At 40.1% G+C, this 19,654-nt stretch overlaps 1 protein-coding gene and 1 pseudogene across 2 annotated transcripts in view; both read right to left on the bottom strand.

The window, feature by feature from the left end:
• Positions 1-19,654, bottom strand: part of PDE6D (phosphodiesterase 6D) — a 40,775-nt gene that overhangs the window by 3,636 nt on the left and 17,485 nt on the right. The window contains exons 2-5 of one of the 2 annotated variants that reach the window (XM_039855956.1): positions 4,054-4,142; positions 3,323-3,448; positions 2,480-2,585; positions 57-658 (exon numbers count right to left, since the gene is read on the bottom strand). In XM_039855956.1, coding sequence (XP_039711890.1) covers positions 577-658; positions 2,480-2,585; positions 3,323-3,448; positions 4,054-4,142 — 403 coding nt within the window. In that variant the 3' untranslated portion in view covers positions 57-576. Of the gene's footprint in view, positions 1-56; positions 659-2,479; positions 2,586-3,322; positions 3,449-4,053; positions 4,143-19,654 lie in introns of those variants that run through there. The other variant, XM_039855957.1, reaches the window with a different exon arrangement.
• LOC120597361 (uncharacterized) lies at positions 7,365-7,483 on the bottom strand (annotated as a pseudogene).

Below are 19,654 nucleotides of genomic sequence, written 5' to 3'. Positions count from 1 at the left end.
TTTCCCCATCATGAAGCCAGGTTCATGTTCCAGAAAAAGGAGAGATGAAAGCAGTGCCATGCTAAAGACTGTAGGAATATTTTAATTCATATGTTTCAATTCATTATGTAATAATAATAATAATATCACAGTCTATTTTACAAGTTAAATGTATGAGCATGTATGAAATAGAAACAGTAGGAAAAGACTAAACATGGGTCAAGAACATGAATTTTTCCAAAACCAGGGGCCAAAGGAAGATGTGCCCCCTGCAGGAGGAGGCAGGGAGAGTGACAGGAACGGCATCAGATTGTGGTATGTGTTTGTCCTCGGGTTTACCCTGGGAAGGAGTCGAGGCAACACGCTCTGCCCTGGTCTGAGGTGGGGATTAAGTCTGGTCAGTGGAAGATGGCAGCTTGAGGGGAAAATGCCATCTGGTTACCTACACAGAGCTGGTCCCCTGGTGGCCTCAGCTGGGTTTTGTCATAGGGAGAATTAGGGGTGGAAGTGTCAAAAATCAAATGTGTGGAGGAAAAGAGTAAACAGTTTCCTCCTCGCCCCCCAAAAACAAATTCTTGGAATGCACACATTCTTCTCTCAAACGTAGAAAAGTCTCACTCGGGATGTGCTTACAAGAAGATCGTCGTCAAAAAACTTTGTCTCTATGATAACATTCCCGCTATAAGTAAGAAGAGAGAGCAAAAGAGTGCTGTGTTAGGCAAGACTTCGCGTCCACAAAGCGCTTTCAACCCGGTCTGCTGGGCCCATGGACGTGCACCCACCTAGAACCTTGGCCTGGGGACATTAAAATCGGTGTCCATATTGGGTTAGAAGTCTAATACGACATTTAACTTATGTGACGAGGTTTGTCCTCCTCAAGTTCAGAGATCAGAAGAGAGAGCATGTCTTAATCCTGAGAACGCATAAGGCCCTGAGGGCTCCGCACATGGGTACTTAGAACACGACTGACTTTCTGACACACAGGGAGCCCACGGGGCTGCAGGGCTGCCATCTTCCCTTATAACCCGCCGTGGGCTGGCCCGTCCTGCATCTATTCGCTGCACTTTGGGTAAGAGCACTCTGCTCTTCTTTTGGGGAACCATACATCTCTAGTCCATGGGTCTCCTCAAGTGGTCCCTCCCTCACCTGGCAAAGGGGTGGGCACAGGGTTAATTTGGGCCAATTGGACTCTCTCCCCTGAGCGGGATCCTTCCTATGGCTGCCCGTTGAGGAAACCTGCCATGGATTCCTGCCACCTGCATCATTTGAGATGCCCAGGCCTCAGCACCACCCTTTCAACTCTGTCATGTTAGCCAGGGGCAGTTTCTACAGTTTGCAGCCAAAGAACCCCAAATGATACACCTGTATGGGGCAGAGTAGAATTTCATTCTTCTTGGTGGATATCTCAGTGTTTCAAAACTGAGTTAAGGGCAACAGAGGTACTGTTTTGGTTCTAAAAAGTAACACATGACTTCAATAACCTAAATATGTTATCGTAAACTTACTGGTTTTAGTGTGTAAAAGAAATCAAGCCTGGCCAATAAGAAGTCAAATTAAGGTCAATAAAACCTAAAAAACTCTCTTCTATATACCATGTTGTACTTTCCCAGGGTAACTGATAGCCAGCAGATACTTTTTTGCTGGTAATTAATTATAAAATAGGTAAACAAAGAACTCAAGATCTGATTGGCTTATAGAATATAAAAATATCTACTGCTGTAATTAAAACGCTATTGAAGACTTACACAGTAAATAATCTCTATTTACAAATTCAACGTGGCTTTCATAAAGGATCTGTTTAAAGAGCTGATCCGACATTACACAATTATCTGTGTGAATAACTTATTACTAGGCACTATTACTAAAAACTCTTGAAAGACTACCTTTTCCCAAGAGAAAATGGTGGGTGGGGAGTTATTGACAGTGTTTTTGGACAAAGGACAAACTACTTATTTTTTGAGCAGGAAGCACATCTATTAAAATGGTGAGCTAGTCCCTGAAAAAACTATAACTAAACAGTATCCTCTAAAACAGAATTAGGACTTTGCCAGATTCTGCCAAAGGACATTCAAACGAAGTACAGAGTACCAGAAGTTTGGTAGTCAGGAAAGGGGAAATTAGCATGGATTTTATACATATTAGATGCTAGTTTCCTTCTCTGTTACCACATTTTAGCCTCACTACACCTCTGTGAGAGAGAATCACTAATTCCATGTTTAGAGGGGAGAGGTAAAGTGCATTGTTGGAAATTACACGGCTAGTCGGGGTTACTCGGGAATTTAGTCTAAGGTCTAATCTACAGATTTTTATTCTTTCCATTCTATCACACTCTCTTTTTCAGACGACAGAAGTCAGTAAACTGTAAGCTCAGATGCCCCTGGACACTCTTTCACCCTCATTTTCGTCCTAGGTTGCCTGCCCGCTGACCGGGGTCCCGAGTCCCACCTGCCAGGCACGCCTGGCAGACACACCCTGCAGTCGCTGCGGCCTGCTCACTCACGTTAGCACGCTGGCTGGCATCATCTGGGACTCGGGTGCTGCCTCTATCAGGGACTGCCAGGTATTTGTGGAGTTAGGGATCACAAAGCCAAACTCGAAGAACCATTCTGAAGGAAGAAGGAAAAGTGGGTGAGAGGGTGAGCGGGTGCCCCGGATAGAGCCTCGGGGTTCTTTGTCCCCCTCCTTTAGAGTGAGCTTCTTCTTACCCCACAAACCACTGGTGAAGCCACCAAAAACCTCCCAGGCCAGACGCATAAAAAAAGGACACGGAAGCCCCTTTCGGGCTGTTCTCTGAACCAACCAGAGGCCTGCTCCCTAGGCCCTGGGGTCTAAGGAGCCAGGACAAGTGGGTGAGGACAGCATAAGCAACGTTTTCGTAGAAAGAGGCTAGATGTGAATTATAAATAGAAGTACAGAATAGACCTTTGCACTTGAGATTTTAGCTCTAAGACACCTACACGCAGTCTTCCACTTCATGGTGAAAGCTCAATGCAGGGTGGCTTTGCCAGTCAAATCTGTATGAGTCTGTACGGAGAGCACTGTACCAGGCCCTAGTCAGCAGCTTCCTTGTGACCATGTGACAATACCATTTCAGTGACAAAGCAGACACCAATCCTAGGCCCACAGTGTTAAAAACTCTTTTGTTGGGCTCAAAGCCCCTTGTAGTGCCAGCTTTGTCTCTGTTTGTTTTTGCCAGGGGTTCTTGATCTTACAGGATGTAGGATCCTATCACAAACCGAGTTGCAAAATGAATGTCACCCATGCAGAGCTTCAGTTCACAGGGTCTTGCCTTTTGTCCCTGTCACCCTAAGCCTGGATTTCAGGCACAGAGGCAGCAGAATACCTTCTAGGCATTGCCCTTTGAAGTAAACTTTTTGTTCCAGGCGGAATTTTTCCATTTGCTCTGCTGACGAGAAGTTCAATTCTCGAGACACTGCCTTGCACTTGAGAATTTTCTTGGGAACACGGGCTGGTAAAGAAAAAGAATATTGAAGCCATTCTAAATGAAAACCACATGACTATAGTGCTTCAGGTTTTTGGGAGCTGATTTAGAGAACCCATTATCTATGTCGGATTTCAGAGAATGCCTTGGTAACGGAATTATACTTTTTAATTAAAGGCAGAGGCCCCTAACTGGTCAAGTGCATTTGACTGAAAGATCTTCGAGGACCACCAGGTTCAGTGTGTCTGAGGGCCTCACCTTGCTACTCTCAGCAGGAAAGGGGCTGAATGGGGGCACCTTCGCTCTACTCCATTCTGTTGGTTTTAACCCCTTAGTTTTTCTTTTATTTCAGGGAGATAAAAAATGCATTTTATTTTGGAAAAAGAGTAAGTTGAGATCTTGGTTGATATCTTTGGGTATGTTCCAATGCTAAAATTTCAACACAAAGTGGGTTTTGGGAAGTGGAGGACAGAAGCATACAAAAGGAACCAGAAATCTCGACAAACACCTGGCTTAATATGCTGTGCCTCCAGGCTTGCCCTCCTAGTAGTTCTGCATTGACTTAGCTCCCTCATGCTTAGGCCTGGCTCCCCACGGTCACGGCTCTGTGTGGACAAAGGGTTGGAAGGTACCTTCATGCTCCACTTCAGGGACTGACAGGTCTTCTGTTCCTTGCCAGAGGATCTTCCCTGTCTCAGCATCCCGAAGGTTCATCCAATTTCTGATCAAATATGTTAAGGAAAAATAAGGCATTGAACGCGACTCCTGCTTTGTACTTGGCCTAAAAGCTAAGTGCTATGAAAGCAAATAAGAATGCATAGGAGAGTTCAAAAGATATCTAAAGGAAGAAGCATAAAACCCAGAGGAGATATTTTTATCTACAACCTAAGAACCCAAAGACTGTACACATCTAGAAATTGTAGGAAAGAGGTAGAAAACAAACAGTGCAAAATTAAAAAATTTCCAACAGAATGTGACCAGCCAAGATAAAGGTCCTAAAGCAACAGATATGAGAAGTATACCAGGAAACAACTCAGGCAGAACACTGTACGGTGATGATCATAGTCCATAAGTTTCACACGCAAGTCCAGAGGTCTCAAGTAGCTTTTCAGTGTCCTACTCTTAAATATGACAAGATAGCCAAGGATCGCCAGAAACTCAAGAAAGTGTTTACTATGAAAGACAGACCAAAACAAAGAGAAAAAAAGAAACAAAAGGAAAAAAGACTATAGAGGAAGACACAAATTTTTAAAAAGGAGCATTAAAAACAAATCAAAAACAATCGGAGACAACATAAATCCTATGGACACTAATAATTATATTCAATTGAATTTTGTATATTTCAGGCGATTTCCTCTGGCTTAAGATTACAACTTTTGAGGCTGGTTAACTGATAATCTGTTTCAGTCAGAAAACACCTTCTAGCTTAAGTATTTATATTGTCTAGCTTTTGTATTGTTCACCATATAGTAAATAATACCAATTTAAAAAAGAACACTCAGAGAATAAAAAAGAACTCTAGAAGAAATACATTCTGATGGCAGAACCAAACAATGCGAGGGGTGGAAGACAAAATTGAGAACTCTTTCAGAAAGAAAAAGAAAAAGGCAGCAAGGATAGAAAACGAGAATAAAGATACAAAAACTAGACATCAGTCCAAGAGGCCCAGCAATTAACTAATACAGGTTAGAGAAGGAACAGAAAAAACCAAGGAGAGGAAGTCATCAGTGAATTAATTCAAGAAAATGTCCCAGATTGAAAGGGTCCAGCAAGTGCTGAAGTCACATTGTTGTAAACTTGCTGAATGTCAAGGTTAAAAAGAAGCTTCCAGAGGGAAAACAAATTGTCACATAAAGGGTCAAAATCAAAATGGGGGAAAAAGTCATAATGAAACAGATTTCAACAGGGACTCTGGAAGATAGGAAAAAAATGGGGCAGTATCTTTAAAATTTTCAGGGAAATGATTCCTAAAACTAAAAAATAAATTTACTTTCTCAAGAAACTAATGATAACATGCTCATTCGAAACGACAGGGAACACCAAGGAAGAGGACGGCATCGGGTCCAGAAAGCAAGGGTTCTAAAACAAGAGACAGGTGAAGGTGTCCTTGGAGTGACAGGGAAGGAGACCATGGAATAACAGGTCTTTGGCAGGCCTGGAGGGCCACTGGAGGTCCACGCAAGAGCCGGTCAGAATGCTCAGGGAGAGACTGAGATTTTCTTTTAAGAAGATGAAATTCATACAATATACAATGTGTTTATACGGAAAGAAGATTTATACAATTAGGATATGTGGGGGTTAAATTAGTGAGACCTACAGAAAATCTAAGCAAATGAATAAAAAATCAAGACAGTTATTAACAGCAGGGAAAAAAAAATCAAAGGTAGCACTGGAAGAAAGTAGTAGTCACAGTGTACTACTACATGGCTTCGTTGCAGACAGTGTTGACATAGTCATAATAATAAAAACACAGACTATGGATTCAGTACAGTTATTCTGCACGGATAGGGGAAGAAGACTGTGATATGTGTGGTCAGGTGTAAAGTGTTGAGAAAAAACGAAACTCATTTTCCATAGTGTGAAGTCAATAAAAAGTGCCTAAAACAAAAATATTAAGACCTAGCCACAATGTGTTATTTAGAAATATCAAGATATACACCAAATAAATAAGCTAGAAAGAACTGAAAGTAGTTTTCTCTGGAAAGTAGAAAACAGGAGTGGGAGGACATGGAATGCTGCTTTTCATCAGAAACTGGGCGGAACTATGACTCTAACAATGTACACATCCAAGTTGAGTAAAAATAAAGATTAAATGTAAAAAAATAGTCCCAAGTTTTTTTGTTTATTTTTTAAAACAATGGACAAATCATTAAAGGAAAAGAAAATTGATATCATCCATGCCTGGTGGCTAACTATGAGAAAGACGGTTAATTTTTGTAAAGAGACTGAGCTCCAGATAGATACAGTGGATACAGTTTAGGTGTCTTTTTGTTGTTGTTGTTGTTGCCTAGCAACCAAACCCTCTTGCCAACAGCAACCTGCAGCCTTCCTTCCCCAGTGGGAGGCTGTGACTCCTTTGCACTATAGCAACTAGAAAATCCAGATCTTCTTTCCTGGTCCTGGTGCAGCTGGAGGTGAGCACATGACCTGGGCTTGGGCATCTGGATACCTAGTTCTGTGGCCCTGAAGCTGCAGTCACACAGCATTCGAGGAAAAGCCAGCAATTCTTTAGGGCGGGGCAGTGGGTAGTACTCATCTGACCTTTCCTGCAGAGCAGTCATTGCTGCAGGCCCTGGGCCTCCACTGCCAGTCAGTTTTCAAAGCCCCAGAGAGCCTTCAAATCTCTCCCATTGTTTGGGCAGCTTGCAGTGGAGGACCCTGAACATATATTGTAGTATCATTATGTATGTAATGGTACTACACTTAACTTTCTGGAGAGATTCTTTCTAGATTTTCCTGCTGTATAAGAAAAGTCACAAAAGATAACCAAGGGTTATCCAGTAGAGCACCCCGAATGTGATGGGCACGCTAGCGTCCTGGGCCCTCGACTTGCTTGTGCACTGCTCCCGCCCCGCATGAACCCACCACTGTTTTGAGGATGTGTTGATTGAGCTACTCTCCGCTGGTGTGTTCAATCCTAACAAACTCTCCTCTGCACTCATATCACCGGATACTGCTGTTCTATACCGAGGTGGTTTTCTCTCCTCTGCTTCATATTTCTAGACCCTGCTCTTTTTCAACAACTAAATTCAAAAGCAAGTCAAAAGTATACATACTTGCTTAGGTCATGTCTTACAATTCTAATTACTACAAATATGCCTACTCATTCTGGGGTCTCCACATGTTAAGAGAAAGCCCCACTAACTGGAGAAATAAAACAATAGATACTACTGCTAGCAAGTCTACTCTGAGCTCATATCTATTTTTTCTTTTTTTTTTTTTCCGCCTACGGCACCCGGTCTTCCTAGGTGGTCTCCCATCCAAGTAACAACCAGGCCCAACCCTGCTTAGCTTCCGAGATCAGAAGAGATCAGGCTTGTTCAGGGTGGCGTGGCTCTAAACAGATCTGCCTTAGACACTCAAGCCCAAGATTTTCAGAAGACACACTACTCATTTGACCTCCTCTGTACATGCTTTTCACCCTTTCTCTACAATCTCTTATGTCTCACGATAGCCACACTGGACACCAGACTTTCTTAAATTAAACACACAACTAAAACGACTTCTAAAGTTCCAGGCTCACATGCAAGTAAGGCATTCGGCAAAACCACTGCGATAAAGCCTTAGAGAAGGGGTTCCCTTCACAAAACAACAGCTAGATCAGACCTAGCATCTTGCAGAAAAAGCATTAGTGCCGCTGGTCTAGGTCAGAAAAGAAAACCCTGGAACAGAACTTTCTCTTCAATCTATTAGGAGATAAAAGGAAAAAAGTCTTAAATTAGAGTGTTCTCTCTGGTAGTTAATGGATAGTAAATTTAAGATTCCTCCATTTTATAGTAAAAATACATAGTTTATCAATATAAACATCTCCTCTCTTTATAAATGACCAGGTTAAGGACTTATCTTTTTGGGAAATATATTTAAAAACATATCTTTTGTCACCTCAACAATTAGTCATTTCCTGCATGAACTCTAATCTGGAAAACTGCCTATCAGTGTCTATATCACGTGTTTCATTTTATTATCCTAATAAGATCTATAAGATTTTATCCTCAATAAATAATATAAAATTAGAGAAATAAAAACAGATCTCTATCCAACAATAATGAGATAGAGGTTACTTAGAGCCCCTCCAAGTTCTATAATTTTAGGGGTGAAAAAGAAGGCTCACAGTTCACGGTGGAGACGTAGCCATTTGGGAACGTTATAAATCATAAAAGTACAAATCCATGAGTTTATTAGTAAAAAGAAATAAAAATGATTGAGGTAGGTGTCTTAAAATAATAACAATGAGAAAAACTGGTCCTCAAAAGAAGAAGCATATTTGGCTAAAAATACTGAAAATGAAAGGCAAGGCTGATGGCTGGTCATCATCTGGCTGAAAACATTTTTGTTTTAACAGCTTTTTGCCAACTAGATTTTTTCAGAGAAAAAGAGCCTGAGTTTTAAGACTCAAAGGTCAAGTCACTTCCAATCTTGAGAGAGGAGAGGATTAGGTGGACAAGCTTTAAGGAGGGGAGCTGGAGGACTATTTATAAATACCACCTTCTGGGTCAGTGAGGTCTTTTCTCATTTAAAAGCTCCCTGGTGATTTACGTGCAGGACAAGCACAAAGCAACACTCCTTTACTATGAAGAGTCTCTGCTCGGAGAACAGCTGCTCCTGGTAGCCTCTTCTTTGTAACCAGGCAGACAAAAGACACGCTCTCATGTGTAAAAGTAAGAGCATCTTAAAAATAAGCTTCAGAGCCAAATCAATAGTTTGTAAAGTGTCAGGCCTTAGGAAAGGTCAAAAAGGAAGTAAACTAAGATCACCATTATGGAGGAATGAGACACTTGGCTCACCACGGAAGGGCACATAAGTCCTCTTATGTTTTAAATAACAGATTTAGGTTCAGTCCAGGGTGGGAGCTGAGGACAAACGTGAGGCAGAGAAGGCAGTCAGTGAGGTGGTGGAGCGGGAAGGGAAGGCTTGGAGGCTGGAAGTCCAGAGTACTAGGTAAACTCCCACCAGTGATGCGAATGCGGGACCTGGAGATTGAGGATGTGAAATATTTTGTAACGACCATCTAGAAGCATTTTGGTATGAGCACCCTGGCTCTTGGTGTCTTAATAGTTTTAAATGGAAATGGTCAACATCAGTTTTTATATTATAAACAGAACAGATCCACTGTGCATGCTAGGACCTCCCCCGGCCAGCTGAGAGAGGAGGGAAGAATTGAGGGGGGTTAGGGGAGGGACAGAGAGCAGAGAGAGGGAACAGGAAAGGCAAAGAGGGGAAGGAGGAAAGAAACAGAACACACAAATGGAAGGAGAGAGAGAGAGAAAGACACAGAGAGGGAGTGAAAGAAAAAAAAAACACTCAGAAAAAAAGACAAACAGAACCAAGAGACAGTGCCAGGACAGAAGGGAACAAAAAGGAAGAGCTCAGGAAGTTTGGAGACGAGAGTCCAGTTTTTCTTCTTTCCCACCGGGTTGTGAGAGTTGTCTTTAACAGGTTGTGTTAGTGCTTTAGCAGCAGGTTTGGCATTGCTGGGCAGAGGGGGAAGACCGGGCAGTCTTAACTGGTAGGCCCCTCTGAAAATGTTAATTGGCTGATTCACAGTTTCCTGTAATTTATCATCCAAACTGTGGCACTTTTGAGAATGAAAATAGGGTGCTAACTGGATAGCACACTTAAATGAGTTGGTTCACCTAAAGTGTTTAGAACAGTTCCTGGGTATTATTAAGTAAGCAGTGTGTTAGCCGCTATCATCGCTATCATCACCACCACCACCACCACCACCACCACCATCACCACCATCACCATCATCAATCTAGACTCCTGATGGCTTTCCTTGCTTCTACTCTTGCCTCTTCCTCCTTCCTATCCAGTCTCCTCACAAAAATGTTTTCTTAAACCTGTGAATTAGATGTCAATCCCTGTTTTCCTTTGAACTTAAAAAAATCGAGTTCTCTACTCAGTTCACAAGGCCTCCCAGTCAGCGTGCTCTTGCCACAATGGAGTCCTTTTTCTTTCTCCAACACGCCAGGGTCTCTTCTGCCTGTGATGCCCACCCAAGTGCTCTTGTCCTTAACTCTTCTCACCCTCAGGTCCTGGCCTCGGTGGCGCCTCCTCAGAGAGACTCTTGGGACCACTCAGTCTACAGTGGTCTCTGACTCCAGATCTGCCTGACCCCCAAGAAAATCACTAGAGAACAATGATTTTTTTCTACTGTTGGCATTTGCTGTCAAGCTAGTTCTCTTAAGGTATTTCTTCTCTTTTATATTGTGGATGCAATAGTCTCCCAACTAACTTCTCTCCTTCAATCTCTAGTCCATTGTTTCTCAAAATGTGGTTTGATGATCTTGTTAAAATGCTGTTTCCAAGGTCTCTTCTCAGACTTATTTAACCAGAATCTCTCCAGGGAATGCTCATTTCAAAGAGCAATTCTTATGTGCAACAAATTTGAGGAACCGCTTGTCTAGTCTTTATAATCGAATACATTGACTAGAGTTGCATTCCTAAAAGACAAGCTGGATCGCATCATCACTTCAAAAACCTTCAAAAGAGTTTCATTGTTCAGAGGCGGTTTCCTAACTTCTTAGCTTAGCTCTTACTGTTCTTTACATTGTGGCCCAAACGTTCTCTCTCGTCTCCCTCTCTGCTTCACACCCCTCCCTATACTCCATTTTCATCCAGGCGCAGTGAATACACACGCGCCCTCATGCACCTCTGTGCATCTGGTCAGCTCGGACACCTGTTTGAAGTCTCTCATTAGGGCCAGCCAAATGGAAAGAGCCAAGTCGCCTTTTGGGGACCGAGTTAAGTGTTATGATCACCGCAAGACCACACAAGCTGATAAAGCGGGTGGGAAGAAATCTCTCTTTAGCTTAGAGGACCCCTGACAGAGGAAAATTGCAGTAACAAAGACACGGTAATTATCAGTGGCAGAGGCTGCCCACAACTGCCCCAGATGTACAACTGCAGAGCAGAGCTGTCCATATCATCCCAAGAAAATCTCTCCGAAATACAGCGAGTGTGACTAGTCCCCTTCCATCACTGAAAGAAGGAAACACCCTTTCTCTTTTTTATATAATGCCATAAGCTTTGTGCAGGAGAACTCGTTCCATAAAGCGGCAGTTTCTCATTGTGCGAAGAGACTGACAGAAAAGCAGTAACGCAGAGCTGTTCGCTACCCTAAAAGTTCCATGGCTGAGAAGGAGCAGCCCAGGATTCGGAATGGCGGTCGGACCCCGAAGCGCACGCTTCTCGCTCTAACCCCCGCTGCCTCCCTCCCCATAAAGAGCGAAGCAATGGTAAAACAACCACCTTAACCTTCACGCTCTGCCGTCACCTTCCTTAGCCCTTCTTCCAAAGATTAAAGTTCACCCTTGTTGCTATTACAATTTTTTAAATTACCATGCTTTTTTCTTAACGAAATGAAAAACAACTTATTTGTAAAAAGACCCAGAAAAACTGTCTTAAGTCCTTCTATAAACACCAAACTGCTCAAATCAATGGCAATTCTGATTTCAGCCATTGGCTCATGAAAGTGATTCACAGATAAAATACAGCTTTTAATCCTTTCGACCATTAGCGGTTTAGGTCTCCCTTAGTTTGCTCATTCTTGTACATCCTGAGTTTTATGGTCTTTGTAGAGTAGAGTTGAAGGTGAATATTAGGTGATGGAAGAGAAATATAAGTTTTTAACAATGGATTAAAGAAATATTTGTATTCAGGGAGGAGAATGACTCAAGAAATGTTGAGAAAGGAGAAATAAAGATGCTATGTGTAAAGTATGCCATGATTCAGCGTATCAGAATCACAAACACTAGAAGCATTTCCTTTAAAATCAGAGTAAGACAGAGATACCTTCTAGCACTACTATTATTTAACACATTATTCTGGAGGTACTAGGCAATATAATTATGAGAAAGAAATAAGGAATATAAAAATTGGAAAAGAGAAAGTATATTATCATTATTTGCGAGTGATATGATTATATATCTGCAAAATGCAAAAGAATCAAATGAAAACCTACTATAAATAATAAGCAAGTAAGGCTGCTTGGCTCAAAGTTAATGCATAAAAATTAATAAATGTCTTGTATATTAACAAAAATCAGAAAATGTAGTGGAATGAAAAAATCTCATTTGCAAAAGTAACAAAAAAGTTAAGTACTTAGGAATAAGCAACATATAAGTTGTATGCTCTATAAGAAAAACTTTAAATGCTGCTGAGGGATGCAAAAGAAATTTTAATAAGTAAAAAGGTACATTCTATTTTTGAATAGGAAAAAATTAATGTCATGAAGATGTAATGCTCTGTAAATTAATATAAAGCTGCAAAAAAAGTAAATTTAATGTAATCTAAATAACTATAGGATTTTTTGAAAACCAGATAAATTGATTTTAAAGTTCATATGGAAAGTATGAGAATCACCAAGAAAATGCTGAAGAGTAACAAGAAACAACAAAAATATCCTTCCAGATATTGAAATTGACAAGGGTAATTAAAATAGTGTATAATGCTGGATATGATGAGACAGATCAATGGAAGAGAATAGAAAGTTCACTTAGAAAACAAAATCATATGGAATTTAGTATATGTTAATAGGGACATTTTAAATTGGTGGCAAAAAAGATGAACTATTGAATAAATAGTGTTGCAACCAAAGGGTAGCCACCTAGAGAAATGAAATGAAATTAAATCTCTACTTCACACCTTCCATTAAAATATATTTCAGATAGATCAAAGATTTAAAAAAGAAACAAGGAAGGAAGGGAAAGAAAGGTAAGAGGGAGGAGAAAAATACCAAGGGAAAATGTGGGGATCTTTTTTATGATCTAAGAGTGGAAAAGGTCTAATGTGACAAAAAATCCAGCCTTTAATAGGAAGTCTCTTCCTTCTCCGTTCAAACCTGCAAACTGCTGGAAGTCTTACTTCAATGCTACTGTGTCGTTGTCCTAGTCTTCACACTTAAAGCTTATAAAGGCTCCCTATTTCTTTTAATATATAATAATTTATTCCTCCATCTGATTTTTTGGAAAACATAGTCCAGCTTTTAAACTGAAAAATTTTTTTTGGTTGGGGCAGACTTAGTTTTCACTGTATAACCTTTTATACTGTTTGAAAAATTTTAAATCTGTATATAGTACTTAAAAATAAAAGCATAAATAACTTTGATAAAAATTACTTCTTAATTATTAACCAAAGGACAGGTCTAATTTTTCATACTCTAGGTCACTTGACTTTCTTTCTTTCATTGAAGCTTTTCTCTTTAGTGATGTGGGCTTGGGCTCCTTATTTCTCAAATATACAGTAACTTCCTGCGGAAGGAGAGGATTCCAGCAGGGTCTGGGGAAGTTGATCAGGTTAATCTTTGCAGCAGCTTCTGCCATGTCAACTCTGGTGTCACTGGTTTCACCTCACTAACGGCAGAGATGTGTGCCTTCTTTAAACATAAGGGTAGAATTACCAGGCCACACATCTGTACCTCCTGGCCAAAACAGATACTGTAACTCTGCATCTCTGAACTCACCCACATTTAAAAATCAGCTTCCAGTTGCCAAATAGCCCCTCCTCATTGCATATTTCTTGTTTTCTTCCTCTGTCTGATTTTCTAGTACTGCTTGCAAAAGCATTCCCTTTATTGAGAACTCTCACAGTACTTTTAGCAGGCATTTTGTGTACTGGCTACTGTTTCCTTGATTTGACTATGGGCTTCTTGAGAGCATTAAGTTGATAGCAGAAACAGAATTCTTTGGCTGTGAGTTCCTGGCATTTGGTCATGTCAATCAGTAACTTTTCCATTGTACTGAAAGTACTTAGCAAAGATTTTATTCTTCTTTTGGGTAACATGGCTAAGAAGGATGAACGATGGAGAAATTGCAGAGAAATTATTAGGTTTGGGGTACTCTACATAAGGACAGTCAATATTAATTTTTTATAGGGTACTTTTTTCTTGGGAAGGATTTTCATTTTAGAATTGTTTGAATTAAGGCAAAAAAGGGACTAATTATTTTTTAATCAGTTTTTTATTCTACTTTGCAAAGTCTGAACTAATTTCTCTTTTTCATGGCATTTATTAACAAGTATCTTAGAGTTACTGTATAGTTCTTATTTATCTAGGGTTCAATTCTTATCTTCAGTCTATTTAAAACATAATCAGATTCTAGAATAATCTTTTCCTGCCATTTAAAGAACAATTTAGAATTATAAACTAGAAAGTGGAATCTCTTAAAGATACTACAAAATCAAAACAGGGGAGCATATTCCTAAAGCTATGCCAGAGAAGCTAAGATCATTAGCTCTATCATGAAACCTGACCGAGTACAAAGTAATAATTTTTAAATGAGATATTATTGTAAATAAATAGCAGAGTCAGTCTTCTTCATATTTTCATACTAATTTTAGAGATTTGCTAGCTTTTAAAAGTAAGTGAGTATTATCTGCCTGGATATTGTCATTGGAATGCACACATTTAACTAGAAAAAGGTACCACATCTAAGATCCTGTGAAATGCCTTAATATTATAGCCCAGATGAAATTTTTTTTCTGCAGGTGAATTTAAGTTTAGCAATTTAAAACAGTAATGTGAAAATAAAGATATTTTTGTAAATTAAACAATTTTTAAAAATCGACAAGAATTTACTGTTTTCAAGGTACCAAATGAGTTATCTTATTAATGGAATAACTTTCCTCTAATATTAACATTTAAAGCCCCAATCTGAGACTTGTCAGTGAATTTCCGTTACTGCGATTTCTTAAGGCAGGGCATATTTTCGATAAGTCTTCACTGTGATAGGGAAGAATTCCAGTCATGTTAGATGATAACAACTTCTAAAGATTATACCCCATTTAGGTATCATCACGTTGCAGATACTGAACCTCCTAAAATGCCAGAACTTAATTTGTCAAGTCACTGTCATATACCGCACAAGACCTCTCTCTTAAAAGGATTCCTTAGATGTCTTTGTAAAGTTACCTTTTTTCCTTTATTAAAAGCCAAAGACCCTGAAATGCATCACTGTCATATCGATGGCACCTTGTAATAAGTATACACTTTCAATATTGCCCCAAACAAGGGCCAAGACCAAACAAAACAACTTCTAGGACAGCACTAACTGTTTGACCAAGAGAACCTGAAATTCTGTTTTTTAGTAAATGCTGGCAGTGGTGGCTGCTGCCAATTTGCTCCTGTCACACTGTTTTCCTTTGTCTTGGTCAGAAGCCACAGGGGATGGCTGCAGGGTTTGCTTTTGACTTGTAACAACAGCAGAGGCCTGGGAATCCCTTTCCTGCCTAACAGGACTCCTGGCTCCTCCCATGGAAACGGTAGAGCTGGAGACAGAACACACCAAACAGGAGGAGTAATCTGCTATTCCACAAAACTTTTGGTTGGCTACTTGGGGACATGGAAATGTCTGTCAGAGGAAGGATCAAAAGGAAATTCTATAGAGCTGGCTTTGACAAGTCTACTAGGTTCGTGGTTACCCTTTGTTCTTTGCTCAACTTCTCACTTCTTTTAATATACAACGCTGAGTCTGACCGTAAATAAGAAAACTGAAAAGCAGCTGGTTCCACAACTGCTTGCACGTTATTCACCAAATGAACTCAAGGTAATTATAGAACGTTATGTTTAGCCAGGTAAAACAGTAATTAACGGTATTGTACCAACGTCCACTTCCTGGTTTTGATAACATACTGTGGCTATATAAGATGCTACCAGTGAGGGACAGTGGATGAAGGAAGGGTACATGGGAACTCACTGCACCATTTTCACAATTTGTGCGCTGAAATTATTTCAAAATGAAGTTTAAAAATAAAAAAATGACACAGACACCCATATGTGTGCCCATACTCCTAGTGACTTGGACATTTGAGACTCTAAGGCTATGCTTTCTTCATGGCCTTCAATATCCCATCGTTGTTTTACTTACGTTTAAACTTTACCACTTAGGTTTTATTTTAGTAATAGCAGAGTAAATGATATTCCAGTAACATAACAAACATTTCAATAGGGAACTTAGGCAAACAGATGCCAGGAGTGTATCCAAGTGAAATTAAAAGGCCAGGGGGTGGTTTATTGTCTTCCTTTGACTGGAGGTTTACTTCTCACTCAGAATTCTAGGTTTCAGGGTTAGGGAAAGATGCAGAAGAGTTAGGAGTTGTGGAGAGAGCTGCCAAGTTACAAACAGCTGATGGTGGTTTTAAATCTGGGTAACTAGAAAAATAATGGCACCTTATAAAAATTAAGGAACTCAAGAGAAAACTGATTTTATTTTAGAGAGGAGAGGAAAAGAGTTGGTAAGCCTGGTAAAGAAGGATGCTAACTGGGTGGCCCTTCAAGAACCTCAAGGATGAAATGGAAAAATAAAGTTAATGTAAGACATGTAGGTGGTGGAGGTGGGAAATGCACTAAAGCATACTTCCGGCTATTCTAATTAGTGTGGTACTAGCTCAAAAATTGGCAGATCGACTTATTAGAAAACCTAGCTGTAACCCCAGCACACACACACACACACACACACACACACACACACACACACACATAAATATAAATATATATATATATGCTAAATTCCAAATCAGTAAAGAAAAATGGTTAATTATCTCATATTGCTTACTATAACATTCTCCAATAGCCCTCATGAGTTAGGATGTAAAGAAAATATAGGTGAATATTTATGTGACCTAAGGATGAGGAAGGCCTCTCTAAGCAGAAAAACAAAAAAAGATATCATAAAGAGACTAAAGTATATATAATTCCATAGAAAAAGTTTATAACCTAAGTGGCTTCAGCAGGAGAGGGAGGGCACTAGAGTTGAGGACAGAGATCAAAAGAGACTAGTTTATTCAAATTGTTTTAAATTTTTACAAGGAGAATGTATTTATGTATTACTTGAGTTAATTAAATTTAATTTTAAAAGTATTTCAGAAAGCAAATACATAGAACACCTACTATACCTCAAAGTCATCATAAAAAAAGTTAAGCCAAATATTTATAATACGACAAGCAAAGGGACAAGGTTTTTACCATATAAAGAGCGCTTATATAAGAAAAAGGTAAACCGCCTTAAAAGAACACTAAGCAAAACATGGGGGAAATGCAAATGTTCACCTGTCAGACGGTCCCCCTGGGCCCGGCCCCCAGAGTAGGTGAGGGAGAACACTGCCCCTGCCCCCCACCCCTCAGGGTTCCCAGGGAACTCGCCTCCACGGTGGCGGGCTGGGTTTCAGTGAGGGAGGCAGAGAGGAGGGAGGCTCAGTGAAGAGCTCCAGGAGGAAAGGGATTTTGTTTAGAAGGAAAAAGGGCTTTTAGACAGGGTGGTGCTGGGGAGAACAGTGTGGAGTGTGAAGCAGGGGAAGGGGGGGCAGACCACCAGGAAGGGCTGCTGCCGGGAGGAGCCTGCATTTCAGGAGGTACAGGAAGTTTACAGAAATGAGAGTTATGGAGTCATTTATAGCCTATTCTCAAGGTTTTTCCAGCTTTGACAAAATTATTTTGGTGCCAGAACTGTCAGAGGGCTGTGTCTCTTCCAGCATTGCCCTTCATGACCTCCTCCCACCTCCCTTTCTGGTCGGTCACCAAGCCCTGCTATTTCTTCCACTGAAATGCATTTCCACGTTTTTTTTCCTTCAATCTACTCTGCACACTACTGCCAGACTATTGTTTCTAAAATATCACTTGGATTGTGTCACTTCCCAGCTCAAAAACCTTTCAGTGCTTTCGACTGTCATTGGATCAAGTGTAGACACATGCCCTTCACTTCAGAAACCACCTGCTCCAGCCAAAGTGGTTCAATCACTGACCTTTCCCTATATGTGACACCCTTTCTTGAAACTTTTTTTTAATGCTTTTCCTAAGTCTGGTTTCCCATCGGAAACACCCTTCCCTTTTTACAGCTCTTTATGCTAGCATCCTTTCACGTTCAGTTTAAGTCCGTCTCCTCCCACCAGTATCCAAAGTGGTTAAAGCACAGGCGTGGAGTCTCACAGCCCTGGTTATAATCACGGCTCTGCTATTTAATAGTTGCGTACCTTGGGCTTAGTTTGCTTTGACTCAAAAACGTAATAAATGCTTATATGATTTTTGCGAAGATTCAGTGAGAGTTAACGTATGTAAAACTATAAAGTGCCTGGAACATAGTGACTACTCCCTAGATTACTGTTAATATTATTGTCCAAACCACTCTTTTCTCTTGGCATAAATTCTTTCTTACAAGCTGGTAATAGCTTGCGTGTATTGTTACTTTATCTCTTACATTTAAACTTTTTATATTTAGGTCTTGTTTCCTCATACTTTATCTCATTAATACAGGGTGTGCCAAGCCCTGTATAAGGTACACTACACACACAAAATTCATGAGTTAGGTATCATTACCTCTATTACCTCACTTCTTGGGTGGGAAAATTAAGTTTTGGAGGTATTAAAACCCTTACATAATAATATTAAGCAGCTACTAAATAGTGGCATGAAGATGCAGGTGATTTTTTTTTTATTGATTTTTACGATTGAAAACTGCCTGTGAATGATCACTGGGCAGTCTTAATGAACCAGTTCTATTGCTCTCCCCTTACGTGGAGATTGTCCTCAGGGAGAACTGATCACTGTCACTAGATCTGGCTTCAACATTACTTCCAAACAGCCTGAGCCTGTGCTTTCCTCCAGGGACTGTCATGACCCTTGACTTTCAGAAAGAAAGCATACTAGAAGCTCCATGTTTTGTTATAAGACGAGGGGGAAGATCATTTCCAGAGTAAGAAATCATGCCATCAGGTATCAAGAACAAAAACCAGGTTTCCATCAGCAAAAAGCATTTTTTATCTTCCTTTAGTTTTCTGAGGGGGAAAAAAAGAGTGTCTTAATAGAACAAACCTTCTGAGCACAAAAGAGGCCAACTTTTCCCAAAGGGAACATTTAAAAGAGCGTGAGTCTTAAGAGTCAGAAAGACAAAATCCTAAAGGGCGTGGGAAGGACAGACCCCATTCCATTTTATCCTTTACTCTTTATTACATGAGAGTACAAATATATACAACTAAAACTTTTTTTTTGTAAAATTAAAGGAACATAAAAATGAACTATTATATTAACTGATATCGCAATTATGTTTTCAAACTGATTTCCAGTGGAATCATCACACATTAGGCCTCTCTAGGAGTCTATAATTTCCAGACTGTGAAAAATCATGGCCTTTGTGCTAAACCTGCAAATTTTATGTTGCTAACTCTCAAACTGTTTTGGCTGATAAACTTTAAAAAAAACTCCTCCAAAACAGCCAAACAAGAGAAACCTACAGGTATAAAACGAAAAACAATAACGAAAACTTCTCATGTCCAGGAAAGTTAAAAGCTTAAAGGGTAAAAACAAAAGGTTCATCTACTTAGGAAATAAACATGCCTCCCCTGTTCTACTGCCTCTAACCACCTGGGATACTTTAGAGGTCAGAAGCAGTGGAATATGCGCCCCCAGCGCTAGGGGACACCCTGCAGCCTGCCTTTGGAAATCGTAGATCTGATAAGAGAATTGTACCCAGAATATACAAAGAACTCTTACAACTCAATAATAAGACAATCCAATTTAAAAAA

The sequence above is a fragment of the Pteropus medius genome, unplaced genomic scaffold, assembly GCF_902729225.1.
Source record: "Pteropus medius unplaced genomic scaffold, Ma_sr-lr_union100, whole genome shotgun sequence".
In the NCBI taxonomy this organism is placed as follows: Eukaryota; Metazoa; Chordata; class Mammalia; order Chiroptera; family Pteropodidae; genus Pteropus; species Pteropus medius.
Note: the sequence above shows the minus strand (reverse complement) of the source record. Positions and strands in the feature narration are given on the sequence as shown.